Raw genomic sequence first — 25,061 nt, forward strand, 5'->3', positions numbered from 1 at the left:
TAATGCAAGATTTGTTTGAATAGACCAGATGTTTACACAGGTGTTAATGGAGCTTCCTCTATAATGCTCTACTTTCCTTATTATAAAAGTGCTATAGATTTGATTGACATCTTAATGGATCATGATAATTATTGTCACATAAACTGCTGAGAAGAGCCTACTGAAAAAGCTCCGAGCATCCTCCGAGCATGCTCGGAGCTTCCTCGTAAGAATAAATCTATGATCCCTAAGCGTCACCTGCTGTACATGCATCACCCGTCATGTTAAAATGTCACAATATGTCAACAGATCAAACGACTTTTATGATTTCTAAAGACCTAAGACAATGAAAATATGTCACTATTGATTTGAGACACACACACACACATCATATTGGTCAACCAAGTCATGATGGTGACTGTATGTGGGGTAGATTTCAGTCGTTTTCCCTCTTAAATCTGTAGGAGCAGTTTTTGTGTAAGGAGCACACATCTGTTAATGGAGTTTGTATTGCCAAAACATACCCAGCCATAACACGTTGAGATATGTTAACACTTTAAGATGGGGCTAAGGGTATGTTACATCTGAGAAATGGGAAGTTGACAATTGCAAAGTTGAAATCATCACATTTGTCTCGATTCTATTTTGAAGTCGTCCATCTGTGTCAACATCGCTGAAAAGATCAAGATATGAAGTACACCTAGTTTTGGTAGTATCCTTAATCTTAGGTTCAATGGGATATATGAGATGCGAGCACTTACTGCAATGTGGGTTACTGAGTGACAGAATAACATCAATATAACTGAAAGTGAAATGAAGAAAAAACTTTAAGAAGATTCCTTTTATGTCATTGAGAAGGTTCTGTATGAATTCTGCTTCGTCTAGTAGGAGCATATAATAAGTACTCATCGGAATACCGACTCATTTGAAATATTCATCCACTAAACACAACAAATGTGTCGTCGATAATGTTCTCATGTCTGTAGAAATTGAGAAATAATTGACCAACGTTTCATGCAATTTTAATTTCACAATATATGAATCCTTTACATTTATTTTTTCATAATTAAGCACACGTGTTTCTCTTCCCACATACAAACTGAACTAGTCATCATATACAAATATGCACCAAAATAAAACTGTTTTTCATGAACGCATTTGCCAGCTTAATAGTGAATGTTACTCTTGATGCCCAGTATAATAAGTCTCATGTAGTGGTTACAAATTCTGATATGTTGATTGTGGAACATATTTGAATGCAATAGTCGTGTTTTGGAGTGTAAACAACGTACTCCTATCTTTTATACCTGCATCTGCATTTTTTATCAGTCTAGTTATTACTATTATTATCATCTTCAAAATCCCGTCTTCCCAGTTTTTCAGTTAAGACTGTCTAATGTTTTGTTCATTTGTCATTTGAATCAATGCGTATATTCTTGTCAGTCCCATATTGTCTGGTAAGCAGCTGTACCACGCTCAGTGTCTCTATTTGCATCTACAGATAAGTCCACGTACATATCATGATCTGGTGGTTGTTGGTCAGTCTCCAATGGTACAGATGAAGGAATAATAGACGGTTCGTCTGTAATTAATAAACTTGTGTTAATATTGTATAAATGTGTGTGTGCGTGTTGCGATTATGCCGGTAATTTAAACAAATCTGCACATTTAAGCAACCAAGAGGGTATATTTTTGAAGTCTATATAGGAGCTTTTACATGGCGTTCGTTTCGACTTGCGAGTTTGGTATCTTTCGGCTCCCTTTTTTAAACCTGCATGTGATCAACTATTATAGTAGATCGTGTGGACCACTCCAGCTCAGTTCTACACCCTGTGTTTATTAGGTATACTATGATGTACAACCGCCGATATTAGTGTGTTGGACAGCATGATTGTAGTATCTGTAGGTTAAGTATTGTCTAAACTCATCTGACACAGATATCAGTATAAAAATAAGGAGATGTGGTATGATTGCCAATGATACAACTATCCACCAGAGTTCAAATGAAGTGGATGCAAGCAATTATAGGCAACCGTGCGGAAGAAATGAGAAAAACCCATACCGTATAGTCGGCTATAAAAGGCTCCGACATGAAAAATGTGGAACAATTCAAACCAGAAAACTAACAGCCTAATTTTTAAGAAAACAATTTGAGAAAAATAAATATGACAGACATGAACCAACGACAAATACTGAACTACAGGCTCCTGGCTTGGGAGAGGCATAGAAAGAATGTGGCGGGGTTAAACATGTTTGTGGACACTCAGCCCTCCCCTAGCCTGGGACAGTGGTGTAACAGCACAACATAAGAACATACTGTAACTAGAGGCTCTAAAGAGCCTATGTCGCTCACCTTGGTCTATGTACATATTCAACAAAACACACTCTCCAACATTGAAGATGAGAAGAGAATTCAGGACGAAAATCTCTGTTTTGTTGATCTTGTATTGCTGATCATTTAGTCGGTTTAGTTTCTCTCTATCTTCTTTAGTTTTTGCTCAAAACACAAGAGAGGGTTTAAAAAAATTCTCATTTAAGGGCAATCATTCCTATAAAGAGTGACAGTGGCAAAATTTAACACGTTAGTACGTCTTTCCCTGCTGGTCATTTTTGTTATTTAAAGTGTCTATTCATCTATTATATTTTTTATCATATCAGACCAATAAAATGGTAAAAATCATCATTAAAGGGCAATAACTCCAATAAGGAGTTGTCGGACGATTTCCTCCTTATTGTCTTAATTGTAGATCTTGTCTTGCTGATCATTTTTGCTTATTCAAGTTTTTGTCTATCTACTATAATTTTTAATATATAAGGCAAAAATGCAAAGAATTGGTAAAAATCGTCATCAAAGGGCAATAACTCTAATAAGGAGTCGACTAACGATTTCGACCGTGCAGACTTATTAATAGAACTTGTCTTGCTGATCATTTTTGCAATTTCAAGTGTCTATCTATTATAGTTTTCAAGATAATAGGCAAAAATGAAAAAAAATGGTAAAATTTGTCATTGTCAATAACTCCTATAAGAAGTCGTCTGGCAGTTTTGACATTCTGAACATTTCTGCTCTAGTCTCAAAATAATAGACAAAACTTGCATTTTACCCCTATGTTTTATTTTTAGCCATTTCGGCCATCTTGGATGGCAGGTGGGGTCATCAGACACATTTTTAAAACTAGATACCCTAATGATGACTGGCTAAGTTTGGTTAAATTTGGTCCAGTAGTTTGAGAGAAGATTTTTGTAAAAGTTAACGGACGACGACGACGGACGACGGACGCCAAGTGATGAGAAAAGCTCTTTTGGTCCTTTGGGCCGGGTGAGCTAAAAATCAGTAGCAATCAGTGGCTTTACTCAAAAGATCGGTACGAGGCACAAAAACAACTAACATAAAAACAATTGAATAAGCACAGAAATAAGAGTACTCGCAGTTACTGAAAGATGGTTCAAAGCCAGTTACAACTACTAAATAAATCATGTTCTCCCAGATTAAAGAATCAATCAATACACATCCAACGGGTTAAGTATAGAGACGTCGCAAATAGTCGGGCATATAATTTGGTACGCCAGACGCGCGTTTCGTCTACACAAGACTCATCATTGTCACTCGAATCAAAACAGTTGCAAAACCAAATCAATTTTACGAAGTTGAAGATCATTAATAACCGAAAATTCCGTCTATTTATGAAGATATTTTGCTAACCTATTCTCGTCTGTCTCATTGAGGCATTCAAAAAGCCAGAACAAGTACAATTTTCGTGATATTTTAAGTAATCCATACAGTTTAAGCTATTAAAACATTGATATTTTTAAAGACTCAGTTTGACTCTCAGTCTACGTGTTCTTTTATTATAAATGTGACCAATTGTTTCGTTGTTTTAATTTTTTTATTGTCTTTAATGAAACATCATCATCTCTGTTGTAACTTGTATGTGACTTTGTGATGGTAGAACAATCAAATGTTATCCTCGGTTAAATGTTACCGAGAATGTTACTTACGTGGCCTATTCCCGTGATGAGTTACACCCTCGAGATCAACGTATTCATTTGGAACAACTCCATAACGAACTGACACATTAGTTCTCAAATGATTTTGTCCAGTTACATTATTTGTCTGGTACGACAAATTGACTGGATCTGTTGTATTTCTTCTCTGGCGTCGTCTTTGGTGCAACCATAACACACCAGCTATAACCAAGATAACCAATAGCAGTGTTACCAACGTATACAATATGACTGAACCAACATATGTTTTTGGATCTGAAATATATATAAAGCAATCGTAATAATATACTAATTCCAATTAGTCATGATATCATAATGTCCTAGTAAATCAAAGTTAAGTATTAGAACACATATTAATTTACTTTCTAGCTCTTATACCATTTGCAATTATGCAATATTCTGTCATTGTTCCCGATATATGGAGTACGAACATGTAGTGTTATGCATTTTTGCTTTCGTGAATTTTATTATTTTATTTGAGCAAATGTCTGTTGTCACCTCTTGAATACGTTCGATAGTGATCCCAGAATTTAATGCAAACATGAAGTGTTTAGAACATTGTTTGGATTTTATTCATTAGCTTTTTAAAATGAATATATAATGAATATGTTTGCCACTATTTGTAGCAGTATATAAAAAAAGACCTCTTAAAACTCCCAAAGTTAAAATGTATTGGTTTTGGCTATTCTTTTAGTATAAATAAGAAGATGTGGTATGAGTGCCAATGAGACAACTATCCGTCCAAGTCACAATGTGTAAAAAGTAAATAAATAGAAGGTCAAAGTACGGCCTTCAACACGAAGCCTTTGCTCACACCGAACAGAAAGCTATAAAGGGCCCCAAAAAGACTAGTGTAAAACAATTCAAACAGGAAAACCAACGGTCTAATCTATATAAAAAAGGAGAAAGGAGAAACACTTATGAACCACACCAACAAACGACAACCACTGAAAAAAAGGCTCCTGACTTAGGACAGGTGCATAAAAATGCAGCGGTTTTAAACGTTTTCACAGGCGCCAATCTTCACCCTAACATAAAAGAGTGGTATAACCTTACAACATAAAAAGACACACAATAAAATATCAATTGAAATGGCTTAACTCGAGCAAAAAGACAATACACAAAAACAAGTAAATATACACTGAACGAATAAGTTTGATCTTCGACACAATATGAATAAAAAAGATGTTTCAATGTCAAAAAGACAACTTTAACCTTGGATAAAATGGCGTTAAATAAAGTAACGTACACAGGTAAATTTAAATATAATAATTTTGTTGTTAGGAGTACAGAAACATTTTTTTACAAAATAAATTTGTTATTCATAGTACGAGTACAGAAGTGAAATTTTTTTTCGTCATACTAAATACTTATCAAAGGTGGTACACAAAATAAGTAAACATTGAATAACAGAAATGAATTACAAATTGTGTCAACAGGTCAAATTAACACGATTTGAGAGTACTCGCAGTTACTGAAAGCTAGTTAAAAGCTATGACATCACTACACACACAGGCATAACGAACGAGTTGGGATATATAAATACCGTATGATGGAGCTAAAGGAATATCGCCGTCTAGAAAAGGAAAATTAACTATAGAGAATGAAAAATCGTCTCTTTTGTCGTAAATTTTTGTATGGAGTTTCCCTTTAGAAATTGAAATGTCTAAATCTAGAAAAGGACAACTACTGCTGTTTATGTTAGATTTATTTGAAGTAAGTTCCTTTGGATACATTTCGGTAGTATATTTAGACAATTCTGGATTATTTAATGAAAATATATTATCAAGATAACAGTAGGTATTGTTGAATGTGTCAACTAAATGTAACAATGACGTGTCTTTACTGATTTTGGCCATAAACTGTGATTCATAGCAATATAGGAATAAATCTGCTATTAAAGGGGCGCATATAGTGCCTAAGGAATACCTTCTACCTGTCGATACACTTTATCGCCGAAACGTACATATATGTTGTCCAGGAGAAAATTTAAAGCTTCAATCATATCTTCACATTTCCAGTAAGTGTATCTAGCATACTTTCCTTTTTCGTTACAGAAAAAGGCTTTGAACGAGTTACAGCAAATAAATTTGCAATGAGATTTTTCAAAAGACCATTTAATTAAATACGAAAACTTTTTCTTGATAAGATTGTGTGGAAGTGTAGTGTAGTGAGTAGAAAAATCATAACTGTCAACAGAATTAAAAGGACCATCAATAGCACGTATTTTATCTAAAACCTGTAAAGAACTTTTAACACTCCAAAAATAATTAGTACCATTATTTTCATAAACTTTATTACAAAAGTTAATAACAAGTTCTTTGATAGTAGAATGGAAGGTAGTTTGAAGCACTGACAGATTAGTAGAAGAACACTTACTAGATGCGGATGCGGAGATGAAACGGAATTCAAATGGTTGTTTGTGTAATTTAGGTAACCAGTACATAGTCGGGAATTTCAAATGTTCGAAAGAGGCTTTAAGCTGGGTAGTGGCAGTGATATGCTTGTTTACAATTTGACTCTCTGTGGAGCGTACGGACCTGAATGAAGAAGAATTGATAATTTCGTTTTGGAAAACTTCCGTGTAGTATATGCGTCACAACACCACTACATTATAGGCTGCTTTGTCTGCCGGTACGAACACAAACCGCTTTGCGAGTACTTGGAGTTTATTTTTTATTCTAGAAATGGGTATATCATGAACCCTATTATTAATTTCAGAATTGTTGTCAAAATGAGATATACGAATATAACAGTATTTATAATTTAATTCAAATAACTTTCTAGAGATTTTTTATCAGATTTTTCACGTTTACACCCCATTTTCACAGTAGGCAGACAGAGCGTCTTTAATGACCTGACGACACTGTTTCCAATCTATAATAGATGGAGGACGATATTTAGGTCTTTTCTTAAGAAAAGTTTTGACCTCACGGTTGAGATCTCATGTAATGACATGACCATAGGGAACATATCTAAAACTAGTGGAAGGAGCATTATTTTCTATATTGACGTCTGATGTTACTGACGTATTATAAAAAATCAAACTTCTGCTGGGTTTATTGTTCTAATACGAAATAAAACGTGGTTCTGTATTATCTAAATATGGAGGTATTTGGCTATGGAAAGTAAAGTCATTGAATATACTAGATACGTTAATAAAATCAATACCTCTTTTTATATATTTTAATTTTGAAAATTCCGTTGATGATTTTCAGGTTTATCGATACTAGGAAACAGCCTGTGATGACAAAAGGCTGTAATAATACGGTAGTATTCATACAACGGGCTGAAGTCACACCCAAGTCACAATGTGTAAAAAGTAAACAATCATAAGTCAAAGTACGGCCTTCAAGTATTCAACCAGTGGTGTCAATTAGATGTGGATTCTCAAAAATTCTAAAGATCTACTGCTAAATCTTAGATCACAATCTCTGCAATTTTGCAGCAATATTATGACCTTTGATTTTTCTACGCTTTACACTACTATTCCCCATGCTCAATTGAAAGATCGACTTCATCATCTTATTAAACAGAGCTTTTTCTATAAAAATGGGAATCGTAGGTATAAATTTCTTGTTTTGGGTTATATTAATTCTTATTTTGTGAAGAACCACACTGTTCTATCAGAAAATACACTGAAGATGATATTATCAAAATGCTGGACTTTTTAATCGACAATATATTTGTTGAGTTTGGAGGATTGATATTTCAACAGACAATCGGTATTCCAATGGGTACTTATTGTGCACCCCTTATGGCCGAATTGTTTTTGTACTCGTACGAAGCAGAATTCGTTCAGAACCTTCTTAAAGACAAAAAGAAAAAGCACCTTGCAAAATTCTTTAATTTTACTTTCAGATAAATTGATGATGTCCTATCACTGAATAACCCATATTTCAGTCAGTACTGACATCTCATATATCCCAGTGAAATTGAAATAACGGATACTACTGATACTAGAAGGACTGCTTCATACCTTGATCTTTTCCTCAATATTGACGACTTCACACTAAATTCTATGACAAGCGGGATAATTTCAACTTCCCAATTATCAATTTCCCATTTCTCAGCAGTAACATACCCTCTCCTCCGTCGTATTGTGTTTACATACCTCAATTGAAACATTATGCTCGTGCATGTTCACACTATACGGACTTCATATACAGGTGTGTGCTCCTTACGCAGAAACTGTTCCAACAGAGTTATGAGGAGGAAAGATTAAAAATGACACTCCGTAAATTTTATGGACATCATCACGAATTGGTTGATCTATACGATGTGTCTGTGTCTAAACTAACTAATAACATTTTTACCACGTGTTAGATTGTGGTTCAACATCTATGTCGTCTGTCTTCTAAGTACTGAACGTGACCTATTCCAGAATGTGACTGTTTTGCCGAGTGTGAATTTGCATTGCTATACGACGTGTCTCGGTATTTATACACCCAACATTCAGGTTTTTTTTTTTATGTTTCTGTTGTGGTTTCGGTTGGATATTGTGTGATGTCTAATCGTTTGTGGTTTGAATTTTGTATTTTCGGTACATTTCGCATATGTCTAATTTGTCAGTACAGTCGAGTTAATTTCCATTTTCCATGGATAAAGTATTGTGTTAGTCCAAATAATTATGACGTCATCACAGCATTTATCTAAAACAGCCTTTCAATACCGTTATAGTCATGATAATTGTTTGGACTAGTATTGTGAAAATAATTGTATGAGTTTCAAGATTATATAGTCGTTACAAAAATGCGTCACTGTTTGTGATGTCCTGTGCTGTCGTTAATGGAAGATGTTCGTTGTTATTCTGCTTTTTACATGTTGTAACGACTATTATATTATTTATTTGTGCGTTTCTCTGTGCTGAGTGTTCATGCGTTTGTTTGTGCTGTATTTCTGTCACGTAGTGTTGTCATCTTAGCGATATTTTGTAACATTGCCATTTAAGCGGGAGGTTTGGCTAGCCATAAAACCAGGTTCAACCCACCATTGTTTTCTTAAAATGTCCTGTACCAAGTCAGGAATATGACAGTTGTTATCAAATAGTTCGTTTCTATGTATGTTGGCGTTTGTTTTTGTTGCACTTCAGTGTTTCTGTTGTTCCGTTGTTTTTCTCTTATAGTTGATGTGTTTCCCTCGGTTTTAGTTTGTAACCCGGATTTGTTTTCTCTCAATCGATTTATGACTTTTGAACAGGGGTAAACTACTGTTGCCTTTATTTATTGTCTGATACTTTTGGTATTTCAAATTATCCTTTTATATGTATTTTGGGGGAATTTTATGTGTTTGAAAATATGTGAAAATTCACATTCTAAGAAAGTTTGCATTTTCCAATAAGGAATGTAAAATAGTAAGAAACATACTATTTGATGTCATTTTTATCTCGTCTGATGTATTTCGAAAAGCTCTTATCCATACTTTTATCGACGAATGAACAACGTTGGTTGTTTGTTTTTGCAATGATGTAATGTGAATGTATTTTCCGCAATATCTTTTCTTCTTATCCACTTTTCTTAAACAGTTATACTCCTGAAAGAATAATACAATATAAGAAATAAAGATGATATATAGCAACGATATTTGCATTGCGCTCAGTAACATATTTATAATAATTAATATGTATCATTGTCAAAATCGCATGCAAACAGCTTGTAACAAACAAAATACACAAAAAGCCATAAAGTTAACCCAACAAATTATACAACAATCATTTCATCAAGAATCCGTTTCATTTTTTGTGATCAGTTCCATTGACCGTTTATAAAAAGGACCCTAGATTTTTTATATATTCTTCCGGTTGAAAATTATATTGTAGCTTATTTTTTTATAAGTGAAACTCTTAAAGTCACTATTTTGAGAACCCAAAATAGACAAATAATTCGTTTTAGTATTTGGTATTAAGTGTCACAGATGAAAACCGATATTTATGTATGTTCCATGTGTCACCTTCCATATGAGCAACACGACGGTTGTAACTAATTGAACAGGAACGTCCTACCTTTCCGGAGCACATATTTAACCCCAAATTGTAATGTGGTTCATGTTGCTCAATGATTAGTTTTCTGTATAGTGTTTAGTGGACCGTTGATTGTCTCTTGACCATAGAGTCGTCGGTTTTTACTCCATTAGCTATCAATACTAAACCAACCTTATCTTTAGTACGGATAGTGAAATAAGGGGTTTGTATCAATTCGCCTAAAGCTAGATGAGACATGCGCAGTGGTGGAAGATATCTGGTATAAACATAGAAAATGAATATGTTAAGCAACAATGAAAAATACAATATCCGTTTCCTATACCCAAACGTCTGCGGTCAAGAAATCAAAACAAAGGTTTTGCTGGATTTTTTTTATTGGACCATGATTAAACCACAATCTCGTCCTACCTTCCTCGGTTTCTTTACATCACCGAATACGAATTATCGCTAGGTTTTACCGAGCAACTCGACGCTTGTAACTTATGATAACCATTCTGAGCACTTGAGTTATCATACTTACTTTGGCCTTTTTAACGTTTCATATTCGAGCTTCATTGATGAGTCTTGTGTAGACAAAACCACAATGACTCGGTAATCAGATATTCATTTTTGTAATCATTGGAATTTTATTTTTTTTTGTATTTCCTGTCTAATCGTATTAAATTATCAACGATGGCGCCAAGATTTGTATGTTTACTAGTAATGTGCAGTTTACTGTCTATAGTTTATTCAATATAAAAACATAGATATATATCCGCTAACCGAGTCCCAGTGGAAGAAAACACGTCTGGCGTGCCGATTTAAAGCCTGGTATGTATCTATAATGAGTTTATTTACCCCGAGTTTCAGTAGGATACGTGTTGCTTTATCTTAGTAGGGCCCCGTCGAGTGCCCTATATAAATCACTATGTATGTCTGTCCCTCAGCACCTCTTTGTAATACGATAGACCAGACTGCCTGAGCAGATTGATAAATGTATTTTTTGTTGTTTTTTTTACAAATGTGAGATACACCATTTGATTTGAACATAAATTGATATAAAGTCCAAAGTATAATATGCTTTCTTAATTTCTCTTGGTGTCAAAAGTTATTTACCAAAAAAATTAAAAGTGTAGAACAGGTTCGGTGAAAACTCAGTTTTTGTTAAAAAAACACAAAATCTGAAAAATGTCTTTCCATGCTAGGATTTTAACAACAATTGATATATAGCTGTAATAATCTATTTCAAAGTGATTTAAGATGTCATAATTGAAATTAAAATTGGCACAATATCATTTTTTGGTTCAAGAAACACATTTTCAGCAACATTTTTCTAAATGCTAGAATTCAACATAAATTGCTAATCAGATATAATATGCTATTCCAAATTGTTTCTCGGTGTCAAATATGGGGTAAAAAGAGTTTGTGTGGAAAAATCTCAGATTTTGAGTAACACGTACATTTTCGTGTAAGGAATTCAACAAAAATTGTTAAATAGGTATAATATGCATTCAAAATGTTAAGGTGTCAAAACTGTTGTTTATATACATCTAATTATTCATTGCATGCGAAAGCAGACTGAAATTTTGTATGAATTTTGATTGTTTTACAATTTTTTTGTTTTGGGTTTTGCTTGGCGTCGAGTTTTGGAAAACCTTTATTGTTTGGTAGCTGTCTAAATAACAATATATTCCTTATCTCCTGCAACAAAAATGTATGAAGAGGAAAATGTTATACCTTAAAACCGGTACCGTTATATCCACCACGATAGTCTATCCGTAATATTATTTGACCTACACATTGTAGCTCAATGACCTGTGCACACACTATGTCCATTGGATTACTGCCGGTGAATGGCAAAATACATCTGTCATGTTTTCCAAAGCAAAATTTATTTCTACATTCTACTTGGTATGTTGAATCAAAGTTCACGTATCTTAATTTTCCACATCCCGAGTCGAAGAAATCTGAAAAATATCTGAGTACTTATACATTAAACTAGTAATCGATTATCATTTTGGTGGCGTCTTTGTTGGATTTATTTATATGCTTGTTTTAATTTTTTAGTCAGTTGTGTTGTATGCCTGTGATGTATGTTTACACAGTTTTGGCTGCTGGGTCACAATTATTGTCACCTATTATGTCTGTTTTGGTTGCTTACCCAGTTTTGTCAATGTAACTGAACGTACAGCCGACTATACGCGGTATGGGTTTTTCTCATTGTTGAAGGCCGTAGGGTTGCCTATAATTGCTTACCTCCACTTTATTTGAACTTTTGTGGATAGTTGTCTCGTTGGCAATCATACCACATCTCCTTATTTTTACATAAACAATTGTCAATCAAATGGGAGGTAAATTTATCTATAAAACCAGGTTTGTCCAACCATTTTCTTCGGAAAATACCTGTACCAAATCAGGAATATGACGGTTCCTTTGGTTGATAAAGTCTAACGTTTGATTTTGTCAGTTTTTATGGACTTTCCCGTTTGAATTTACTTTATTGCTATGTATTTGGTTATACTTTTTCATAATTTTTCAACATGACATGTATACTCCGATGTTTATCTGTGATCTTGAATGCTTAACATTTAGCTTTGAGTACAACTGAACGGGGTTCGAAAGTTCCATACTTTTCGATTAATTATTGGAGTTACTTAGTTTATTTTTATGCCCTATAACATGATTTTGCTTCGTCCATCTCGCAATCATTATAATCGCTTCATTAAATAATGCGATACTTAATCTACGTTAGAATTTGACTTTTAATTATTTTGGTCTCCAGCATCCCTGTCGAAATGCGCATCAGGTGCAGTAAAATTGGTACCGGTTCATGTGATTAATCTATAAAGCACCTACAAATGATAAAGTGTCTGATTGATGTGTACATCGTTCATCTTAGTTTAAGCATTAAAAAAGTAAAACAAAATATTTCAGAAACTTATAATAACTTACCATAGTGCATCTTCTCAACATTTCCTGGCAATAAAGAGAAAAAGAATATGATAAACTACTTTTGCAATAGAATTAGTAAATGTACTACTTAAAAACAGTTTATATGCCCTACTTCATTCATAGTTATAAGTTTCATATTGAGTGATAATTGGATATCGCTTGATATTGACTCGAGTTATTTAATTTCAATATAACAATAAATATAAGCCTTTACCGATTTTTTTTTTGTAAAAAATATATTATCCAAATCAAATATTAAAGAGAGTTGATGTGAAGTAATGTCAAATTTTTACGAGATGTTAAATCTATTTCTCTTATATTAAAAATATCTTTTTCCTGGGAAAAAAAATATTTCGCAAGCTTCACTTCACATATGTCTGCTGAATGAAATACTGAAACCAGAAACAGATAATACTTTTTATATGTCTCTGAAATAGCATATCATATTTTGCCCTAAACCCGGAATACTTTTTACATCCGACTTTTTCAAGCTTTTGTACGCTTAAGAATGAATCAAATATGACAAAAAGAATATTTTCAGGAGAAACAAGCGAATGGTTTGTATATTATTGAAGAAATAACAAATCTCCGTTGACAAGGGGAAATGTGACAGCCATCTTTGACCAACCTATTGGGCAATTATTCATATCATACTTCTTACAGTGTGATACAAAATATATCACTTCATGCGGGAAAAAGATAACAGACCGTTGTCATTTCATTTATACATGTTCATGTTATAATAAAATAAGAGGAAGAACAGACACACGCACTATTTACACACATCTATATAAGTTTTGAGATTCTCGATCTGAAATAAGTATAATGATAGAGGGGTAAATTGATGTGTGACGTCCGTCAGGAAATGTTTCAATATCCAGGATGTAATATAAGCAAAACCTTGAATTCTACTTCACCTATACGCTGGTTTGGAGATTTTTGTGTAAGTTCTAATGGTAAGACTCCACAACAGGTCTCATCTGGACACATTAATCTGATAAATCAATAAGGAAATGTGGTATCAGCAGCAAGAAAACTATCCACCACATTAAGCGGAAATAAGCAACTATAGGCCAACGTACGGCCCTTAATAATTAGTCCCCGTCACCTCTGGAGACATTATTCTGAGTCAATAATGACCAGTCTTTTTTTCTTTTCCCTAAATGTCGCGTGTAAGGCCAGGGAAGCGAATCATATCCATTTATGCAACATGCAAGTCGAATTTGCTAGTACCATAAGATCGAGGCAGTATAGAGTATTCAATCAATAATACTTACGATAGAAAAAAAAAGTTAAGCATTTTTAAGGCATTGGCGTATGAACAGTTTGTACAGTTAACGCACTAGACGACAGATTTAATGTTAATAGAATGGGGAAACATCAAAAGTTAATATAAAGAGGGAAAGCGGACAGCAAATAAGCAACCATGAGAATGTATATAAAATGAAAGATGTAAGACTTACCTTTTTTAAATTTTTCTTTTTATAGATTTTATAGATTTTATGATATTAATGACAATCATGATAAGTCGTTATGTTTTACATACCATTATGGCTTTCTGCTTTCTGGCTTAACACAAGAGAAACAATCACCAATATCAGCACGTATGAATCCATCATCAGGAACTTCAAAAAGTTTGTGTGGATGATAACAAACAACATATTTCATACTGCATTCCTAAAAAAGATAACGAAACAAATAGAACAAACTTACAAAATATGTAAAAGTGGAAAATATTATGGCAAATAACTTATACATGCTTTACAGAAAACCAATAAACATCCAAAATATCCACCGCATCTTCCGAGAATTAAACATAGGACTCTTGACACAGTGAGCCACATCTTTTATATGTGGAAAGTTATAAGCGATTTACATTTAATTATATGCCAGAAAAGTCGAGATCACTCATTAGTGTTTTGTGATATGCCATTACAAAGCATAAAGCAATGTTCAATTCAAGGAACGGAGCTGTTAATCAAACCGAAAATAAAAAGTGTCCACGATCACTGTCGAATATCTGTATACTAAAGACATCAGTAACAAAGTTCATGGAACAATTCTAAATTCTAAATACGTACGTCTAAGGATATATATGTATTACACATACTCCGAAATACAGAGAAATGGAAAATAAGTTAAAAGTTTACAATTTTATATTTGTGAGAGAAAAAAATATAGGCATAAGCTGTTACAGTACTGGAATGATATTATGAGTGACCAATGAAATACAGTTGTTGTTGTCGAACAAAAGGCTTAATTGTTGTAGTTCTAATTTTATTAAACGCTCACTTAAGAAAAAATGTTATTCAGGGAGAAATAAATGACGGTAAATTGAAAGATTGAACACAAAAAGAACCGACGACGGAAAATAGAGGATAAACCCTATATTCAAATCAACAAGATTGTTTTTGCTATCGATAGGGAAAATTAGATTGTTTTCCATATGCGATTATAAATGATGATTGGACAGTTCAGACCGATAAGTCGAAGGTTCTGGAACGATTAAAAAAAAACGCTTAAGTTTAAAACATTACTTTTAAAATCAGTACACCGTTACGCGATATACCAATAAATCCCAAGAACGTTACTATGGTACTCGAACCGATCAGGAGAAAAGTCTTGTAAGCTATTTTATGTGAGAAAAACACGAGGACGACATTTATAATTGATGACATTCCTGCTGAAGTGTTGAAAAATGAAACGGTTTTCGATCTTCTGTATCGGACTATTTATGGATGTTTCGTTTTCGGTAAAGTGCCCTCCTAAAGGACTATGGGTCATTAAATGAATTATGAAACCAAACTCTGACGATTATCTGAAACCTATTCATTTTGTAAAATTTGGTATATTGTTTTAAACATGAGACTTAGTAAATGATTAGAAGATGATGAACGCTTATGTGAAGAACAAAATGAATTCCGGAAACACACTAGAGAAGCTGTGAAGACCACAATTATATCTAACTTTAAGCAATAGGAAAATCTCAAGGAAAATCAAACATTGCATGTATCATCAACACGAAGAGAGATTTCGATACGGTTCATAAATTGCAACTTTCTGTTATACGCGGAAAGTTTTTTTTATTGCTTTACAGTCTCTTTGTACAGGTGTCAAGTATATTGTCCGTGTTAGTAATAACTTAACTCCGTGGTTCTAAGTCACGAGCGGCGTGAAACAGGAGTGTATCTTTGCGGTTCTTCTATTTTTATTTTACATAAAAGCAGAATGAGTAAATGTTCTGAAATGTGGGGTGGCACTATTATCATTAGTATATATCTATACGCTGAATTGATGATGATGTATTACTTGCGCAGACGAATTAAGTTTCCAACATTTGATGAATGCATTAACATAATTATGTAAAAATGAGACTTTGACTAAAAAGGGTGATTGTTCATTTCAGATCGGCGTCGAAGAGAATTCCACATAGTTCTTAAATCTGCAGTAGACATGCCATACTTAACTCGAATAATTCAAGCCATTACCGTCTCCGATTCTCTCCACCTTTCGAGGTTACGACTGGATTATTCGGGTTATGCCATACTATACACAATAAAATGCTCCGCTGGGCGCAGCTTGATACGACCGCAGAGGTCGAACCCTGAACAGTTGGGGCAAGTATGGACACAACATTCAAGTTTGATACAGCACTGAATTTGGATTGTAATTAAATAACTGACACAGCATAGGTTTCGGACACAGAATGAATGTGGTCTAAGAACTTAAAAATTTTTAATTTACCTATTCAAACCATATCATTATTATTTGTTTTTATATATAATTCAGAAATAACCAATTTAAAATGGAAAATTTTAAAGAAAAAAAAGGAAAAAAAAAATCCCCCCCCCCAAATTTTTGAACCCCCTTATGATTCATCACCCCCAAACTCAATCCCAGCCTTCCCTTTGTGGTATGGTCCTTTGCAGTACAATTTCAGAGAGTTCCATACACTTGAACACAAGTTATTGTCTGGAAACTAGAAAAATGCTTGTTTTTGGCCCCAAATTCCTAACCGTTTAGGGCAATAACCCCCAAACTCAAACCCAGCTTTCCCTTTGTGATATGGAACCTTGTAGTATAATTTCATAAAGATCCATACACTAACACACAAGTTATTGTCCTGAAACTAGGAAAATGCTTGTTTTTTTGCCCCTTTTTTTGCCCCTAATTCCTAAAATTTTGAGGCAATTACCCCCAAAATCAATCCCAGCCTTCCCTTTGTTGTATGGTACCTTGCAGTACAATTTCAGAGAGATCCATACATTTGAACACAAGTTATTGTCTGGAAACTAGAAAAATGCTTATTTTTGTCCCCTTATTCCTAAACGTTTTGGGCAATTACCCCCAAACTCAATTCCAGCTTTCCCTTTGTGATATGGAACCTTGTAGTACAATTTCATAAAGATCCATACACTTACAAGTTTTTGTCATGAAACTAGAAAAATGCTTGTTTTTTGCCCCTTTTTTGGCCCCTAATTCATAAAATTTGGAGGTAATTACCCCCAAAATCAATCCCAGCATTCTCTTTGTGATATGGGACCTTGTGGTACAATGTCAGAAAGATCCATACACTAACACACAAGTTATGTCTGAAAGTCACAAAAATGCTTATTTTTGGCCCCTTTTTGGCCCCTAATTCCTTAACTTTTGGTACCATAACCCCCAAAATCAATCCCAACCTTCCCTTTGTTGTATGGTACCTTGCAGTACAATTTCAGAGAGATCCATACATTTGAACACAAGTTATTGTCTGGAAACTAGAAAAATGCTTATTTTTGTCCCCTTATTCCTAAACGTTTTGGGCAATTACCCCCAAACTCAATTCCAGCTTTCCCTTTGTGATATGGAACCTTGTAGTACAATTTCATAAAGATCCATACACTTACAAGTTTTTGTCATGAAACTAGAAAAATGCTTGTTTTTTGCCCCTTTTTTGGCCCCTAATTCATAAAATTTGGAGGTAATTACCCCCAAAATCAATCCCAGCATTCCCTTTGTGATATGGGACCTTGTGGTACAATGTCAGAAAGATCCATACACTAACACACAAGTTATGTCTGAAAGTCACAAAAATGCTTATTTTTGGCCCCTTTTTGGCCCCTAATTCCTTAACTTTTGGTACCATAACCCCCAAAATCAATCCCAACCTTCCTTTTGTGGTATTGAACCTTATGGTAAAAATCCATTCACTTAAACTAAAGTTAGTTAGTGCGAAAACCAATGTGTCTTCGGACGACGACGACGACGCCAACGTCATACCAATATACGACCACAAAAATTTTTTTGCGGTCGTATAAAAATAAGGAGATGAGGTATGATTGCCAATGAGACAACTATCCACCAAAGTTCAAATAAAGTGGATGTAAGCAATTATAGGCAACCGTACGGCCTTCAACAATGAGAAAAACCCATACCGTATAGTCGGCTATAAAAGGTCACAACAATTCAATTGAGTAAACTAACGGCCTAATTTATAACAAAACAATTAACGAAAAACAAATATAACAAACTTGAACCAAAGACAACCACTGAACTACAGGCTCCTGACAGGCAAATAAAGAATGTGGCAGGGTTAAACATGTTTGTGAGAGCTCAACCCTCCCCTAACCTGGGACAGTGGTGTAACAGCACAACAATAAGAACACACTACAAAAATCAGTTGAAAAAGGCTTAACTCATCAGATCGATACAAAGCAGAAAAACATCAAACATAAACACATACCGGACGTGGCAGGTAATTTATCCATCCCTCATCCCTAACAACAAAAAGTACACTAAGTATAGATCTGAGAGTACTCGCAGTTACTGACAGCTAGTTCAAAGCCAATAACAACTAACAAAAAAATTATGTATCTAAGACTTTCCCTTACTGTTAATGACGTCTTTACACTAAATCCATTGGATGTTGGATGTGTACTGATTGATATTTTAGTCTTAAATGCGTGATTTGTTTTTATTAATTGTTATTAACTTTGAACTAGCTGTCAGTAACTGTGAGTACTCTCAGATCTGTACTTAATGTCTTTTTTATTTTGGAGATGTATAAGTACCCTACCACGTCCAGTCTGTGTTTTTGTTAGATGTATTATTGCTTTGTATCGATCTGATGAGTTAAAGCCTTCATAACTTCATAATTCAACTGAACATTTCAGACATCATGCTTAGAAAATTTTCTATTTCTTCTGACTTTACATTGATTCCAGTGTAAGTTGTAAAGATAAACAAAATAAAACGTTGTCGTTGGTTGCTTTCTGTCATATTAGTATTCGTTTATTTCTTAATCGCAAATCAGCTAGTTGGCTTTTGTTTAAAAAAATAAACTTATTCATGTCATTTCAGGGCCTTTTAAACATCACTACAGATATGAGTTTTGCACATTGTTGAAGGCTGTACGGTGACATTTAATGTTTATATCCAAGTTATTTGGTCTCTGGTATATATCTATCACAATGACAGTTATACCACAGCTCCGTTTACGTTCAGTTGCAAATATTTCAGGCATGTTCAGGACGGAAAGAAATTATAAATAAATACAATAAGTAGGTCTGTAAAAAGGGACGACCGGGATTAAGGGAATTTTGAAAAGGAACACAATTAAGCCTTCATGCAACAAGCCACCTACGGACCACTCAAAGAGTTGTTGCAGGGGTTCTTAACGTGCAAAGAGCGCGACACTATCTCTACATTCTGACGTGGCTACGTCTTTATACACCCAGCGTACAGAATGGGAAAAATTCAAGTTGACCATATTTTAATATCGCCCTGGGCCAATCAACATTTGGTGTGCTGGAGGTATCTTTTTCTCTGTGCTAATTTGTTTTAGACAATTTAAATAATCTATTGCAATATCATTAAAAGATTAGTTATTTGCCTTTGAGTGAACTTATTTCGACTCTATAAAATTGGGATTGACCCTCTTTCATGTACCAAAATGCGTGCATTTTATGCCTACGTGACTTGTGAGACTTATTTCCCATGTAAGAAGGCCCGTATCTCAATAGTTTTATGGGATTTAAAGGGAGTTGTTAATTTTTAACAAAATTCATTCAGTTAAAAATTAATTTTTAACAGTTACGGAAATCAATGGATAATTTTTTTCTACATTTCAGTAACGGACAAAATTCAGATTTTTTTTTAACGATGGATTTTTTCACTAAACAGAGACCTCTGAACGAGATTCATTCATATAAAAACACTTTCTAGATATACGCGTATAAACATAAAACAATCATAACAATAACTGTTTATACTTGTGAATTATTAAATGATGTTCACTAATTGTCTATGTGCAACTTAACACCCAAGGGTGACTGGGGAATAGAAATATGGTTACCATTGGTCTTCCTCCGACCGGCAGTAAAACTCTCGCCAAAGTGGGGCGTCCGTTTGGCTGTGCGGGATATACAAGTTCGCACCCACGTCCAGTCATAATGGGGACGTTAAATCCGATGCCTCGGGTAAAAAGAGTGCCAAGGACCCTTACAACAACTCTTTGATGGGTCCGTGGATGACCTGTTGCAAGGCTTAATTTCTGTCCCTATCCAATATATCCTCATTTTCCCGTGGCAGTCAAAATTTCCTCCACCTTCATCCCGGACGCCTCTTTTACAGGACCTACCTATTGTATTTATTGTAATGCATGAAATATTTGCCACTGGACGTTTTGCATCCTAAGGTTCCCACATTTGAGTGATTAATAACAATTTTTAAATTGATGCAAATTCTATTCATTTTCCCCGTTAATTTTGTTTAGCACCCCCTTTCTAATTATTTAACCAAGGCAAGGTATAGACTATTCAATATCAATGTTTGCTTTTAATGCTTAAATCTTTTATTAATAGTTTTATTTCTTTATATTAATATTACATGAAAACCTAATATACATCAGTTTGCATATGATGGTTAAATGACGGTTATATGACGAGTGTGTAAAAATATGTTTTCAAAGTTGATGCGTATTGATTGTTTATTTATAATGTATTCATTATTGTATAATGTATGTCAGTCAATGCGTGACACTATTATAAAATAGATTTATTATTTCATTATTATCAAATAACTGAACAAAGGAAAACTTCAAAATAGCAACTAGTTAGGGGCGCTTATTTACGACCAATTGTTTCTGTGATCACTTAAAGTGTTGAGTGTCATGACTTCGATATCGGAAAGTCCAATCGAAAGAATTTATAAATAGCCTTTTCGCAACGTGTCTCCATTGATTTATATTGTCTCTTTAAATAGATTTAAATCGTCACTTGGGCGTTTCCCGTCAAGTAGTAATCAGTCAAACAACATTGAAAAACAGACACACACGCATGATCTTGACAGGGTTACGATGCCTGACTTGCAGGCAAATACCGCATGCCCAGACTTATCAGTCACATCATATGTTGCAATGGTACTTGCACGAACACTGTGTATCTACAAATGTACAGTATACATTCTGGTACCAGAATGTTGGCGACTCAAATTGTCAACTATCAATCATATGATTGGCATTAGAAGTGATTATGAATGTAGCCAGATCTTTCTTTCAATAGACATTTGTGATATCCTGCCCACACTATTAGGGTCAGATCTGAATTGACTGACTATCGCCATGATCATTAATCACTACACATCTTGGTCAAGGGAGAAGAGCATCACTCGAAAAAGATTTTAGATACGAATGATTAAAACGTTGCCACCAAAATGGGATGTGAAAAGAAGTAGTTCAAATCAGCAGTTGGATGTACCGTTACATTTGGGATGTATTAAGGTGGTACCCAACACCTTGACTAATATTAATTTGGCTCGTTTAATTTTCATAAAATTTTGACAAAATGTCTTCTTTGACCCTTTGACAAAAAAATAAAAATTACAAAAAATTTGAACCAACCACTTTATCAGAAAAATTTCGTTGGTTATATAGCAGGTTGACAAACACTAATTTTGATCATTGAGAAGCTTAATATTTCCTTAACAATACAACGTAATTAAAACGTTTAGCTGATTTTTACAGAGTTATCTCCCTGTAGTGTTAGGTACCACCCTAATACGTATTCGTGGCTGTTGTAAATACTTAATTTGTGTAATTTTCAAGATTTTAGAATTTCTAACTTAACTTTTCTACAAAAATGTCAGGTTAATTCAAGATTTCTGAGGAAAGAACACAATAGATTCAGATAAAAATAAGAAGATGTGGTATGATTGGCAATGAGACAACTCTCCACAAGAGACCAAATGACACAGAAATTAACATATATAGGCCTTCAACAATGAGTAAAACCCATACCGCATAGTAAGACGCCATTTTACATACAGTCTCAAAAGCAGCGGTGATACAATAGAGCAGATATTCTGCAACGGTAACATGTGACTTTCATACACGACATGTGACTTTCATTCACAACTTCGTCATCTTCCGCCTCTCTCTTATAAAGTTAGAAATATATCATGCATATGATCGTTTTGCATACACTTTAATGATAATTTGCCAACCTGAAGTAAACCACAAAATGTTTATATTACTAAACAACTGCATCTTATATACCCGTTACAAATGATTAGAATGCATTAAGAAAAAGGAGTAGGTCCGGTAAGGGCCGATTTTGGCCTCAAAATTCAAGTTCATCTAATGAAATATTTTGGACACTTTTTAAACACTTAAGTGTCTACTTCAGTCGATTCAATTAGTTTATGTGAAAGATTTTAACTGATTTAGTCATTAAAGACGCTCAAATGCAAGCTTAAATATGAAAAATCTATCAAATATGCCGTAATATGTCACTTTTAGATGGTTTTTGTCAAAAATGAAAGTGGCCGCATCCGTGTTCATTCTCATCCTTTATTTATGTTATGAATTAATATCAAATACAACTTACATTTAAATATTAAGAATGAACACAAATGCGGCCACTCCCATTTCAGACTGAAACCGTCTAAAAATTAACAAAAATGCTAAAATTTCGAGGATTTCAGTAATTTAGCATGACTTAATGATGCTAGTACCCGATAAATATGCATTGTATTGTCAAAAACAGCCCATATTTATGTAACAGAAGTATTCTTCTTTCCAATAAATAGCTAAAAATTTACATTTTAACAATTTTGTAAATCTGCTATATTTTGGGGCCAAAAAGGGGTCTTATTGGGCCTGCTCCTTTCAATATTTTGAGACAAAGTCAGACATAATTCATACTTTTCAGTATGATAAGACACAAGCAAAAATTCAGACAGACTTTATAGTAAGGGGTAGTATTCACGGTAAACGGGAAAAAGTCACAGGAAAAAGGTCACAGGAAAAGAAATCACAGATTTTACAGGAAAAAAAATCACAAATTTTATAAACAAAAATGATAAATGTAGGAAAAAAAGTCACAAATCTGATAGGAACTAATGTCAACTTTTCGTAGAAATTTTAGATAGTATTTCATTGCTTTTCTCTTCTTTTAAAGTTATACTGAACTTCATTGGTAAATACATGATATGCTATAAAATAAAACCAACATTTTTTATAGTTTCAGTGTTAATCTGTCCAGACAGCAGAAGATTGACAGGAAATGTAAATTGAAGCTAGTAAATTAGTTAATAACTGGCTGTTGAATTGTTTAAAAAACTTGACATTTTCATGAACATTTTGTTTTAACTTTGGTTAATTGCAATACACACAAATATTAAAATACCATACCCTTTTACTTTAATATAAACAGATGCTGAAATATTCTGAAACACTATTCAGTTGATATAATTTACTACATACAATAACAAATAATGTTCATGTGACTTTTTCAATACAAAAGAAACATATAAAACATGTATATGTTCCTGCCTTCATCTCAATAAAAATATATATAAAAAAGTAAATATATTAAAATTTAATGTACTGAATTTACTATTAACTTTATTTTCTGTGACCTTTTTCCTGTGACCTTTTTCCTGTGAACTTTTTTCCTGTGACTTTTTATCCGTGACTTTTTCCCCCGCGACTTTTTTTCCTACATTCGTATTCACAGTGTTTCGATATACTACAAAAATTGTCAAAGTCCAATAGTATGCAAAATATTGTCCTGTTAAAGTAGAGTTTATATGGGACGCTGTAATTTGCTTGATTATATCATCTGCTTTAAATTTGGAATCCGTAAGAACTAGATAAATAGGTTTGAAATAAAGCAGCCAAAACAAACCCCAATAAATGAATACGAGCCTTTCTTCTTGTGATTTACTTTTCTCATCAGGAAAACTCATACGTAAACATTTGACAGCCATGGATTTATAAATACGAAACAACTTCAGAAGCTATATGACAAAAAAGGACCAGAAAAACTAAAATAGGACTTAAAACAATCATATCTGTGAGTTTATGTCAATACGATATTCGAGAACTTGTATTTTCTTTCGGCATTGCATTTAGTAGGTTTTTCTGATTACCTCGGTACTGAAGCATCGGTCTCCTTTATCTGACTGTCGCCAGCATGACTAAGATCAGGGATATGATCCATCTCTCCAGCTGTCGTGCCAAAAAACCAAAGTTTTCTGGTTAATGTTTTGTGATGTATCGCTTAACTTTGGCATTTATTTACTCATGGAGTTATATAAATGACTATTTGATAAATTTATCATGATATGGTATCAAATGACATATTAAGTTGATGTATAAGGAACAATTGTGTTCTCTCATCTATTTGCTTAACCCCAATATATATATTTGATTTATTTCAGTGTTTACTGCTGCCAATGTTTTCTTCATTTGTAACAGTTTTGATATTATTTTAAACACACGCATACGGGCGGGAATTTTTCGAACATTGAACGTTTTGTGAAATATTTTTAGATAAAATTATTAAATGTACATGATATCGAAATAGCAATGTAAGATTTTACGTTACCTGGTGATTTATCATAAGCAACCAGAAACACAAACGGTACCAATTTTATTGCATCAGATGCATATTTCGACAATTTATGTCTCTTTAGTGACGATCGAGGCCAAAATATTTGAATATCCAAAATATAATACAAATGTTGAAGATAACAATATCAATGGTGTCATATGGTTCAAGTTACTTGAGGTGTCAGTTAAAGCTTATATCATTATTATAAGACAAACATACTTAATAAACAATAACTTAAATTTACCTGTTAACACGCGTCAAAATCTTCCACACAAAAATCCAGTGTTAGA

General features: G+C 33.8%; 1 protein-coding gene across 2 annotated transcripts; it reads right to left on the minus strand.

Moving 5' to 3' along the window:
* Positions 1-985: 985 nt before the first annotated feature.
* LOC127706518 (uncharacterized) lies at positions 986-25,061 on the minus strand. 2 transcript variants are annotated; one of them, XM_052211184.1, is made up of 7 exons: positions 25,016-25,061; positions 14,442-14,564; positions 12,896-12,919; positions 11,681-11,910; positions 9,351-9,516; positions 3,979-4,239; positions 986-1,561 (listed from the first exon to the last, which is right to left on the minus strand). In XM_052211184.1, exons 2-7 carry the CDS (start codon positions 14,554-14,556, stop codon positions 1,419-1,421), a joined length of 939 nt encoding a protein of 312 aa, XP_052067144.1. In that variant the 5' UTR covers positions 14,557-14,564; positions 25,016-25,061; the 3' UTR covers positions 986-1,418. The 2 variants fall into 2 exon arrangements, with proteins under 2 accessions (XP_052067144.1, XP_052067143.1); XM_052211183.1 differs by having other exon boundaries at positions 14,442-14,572.

This window comes from Mytilus californianus, unplaced genomic scaffold, assembly GCF_021869535.1.
Source record: "Mytilus californianus isolate M0D057914Y unplaced genomic scaffold, xbMytCali1.0.p SCAF_6, whole genome shotgun sequence".
Classification (NCBI taxonomy): Eukaryota; Metazoa; Mollusca; class Bivalvia; order Mytilida; family Mytilidae; genus Mytilus; species Mytilus californianus.

Coding starts and splice junctions, on each gene's coding strand:
- LOC127706518 (XM_052211184.1), bottom strand. CDS start 14,556: ATGTTGTTTGTTATCATCCACACAAACTTTTTGAAGTTCCTGATGATG. Junction 9,517..11,680: donor ATAACGGTACCGGTTTTAAG/GTATAACATTTT, acceptor TTATTCTTTCAG/GAGTATAACTGTTTAAGAAA. Junction 1,562..3,978: donor TCATCACGGGAATAGGCCAC/GTAAGTAACATT, acceptor TATTAATTACAG/ACGAACCGTCTATTATTCCT.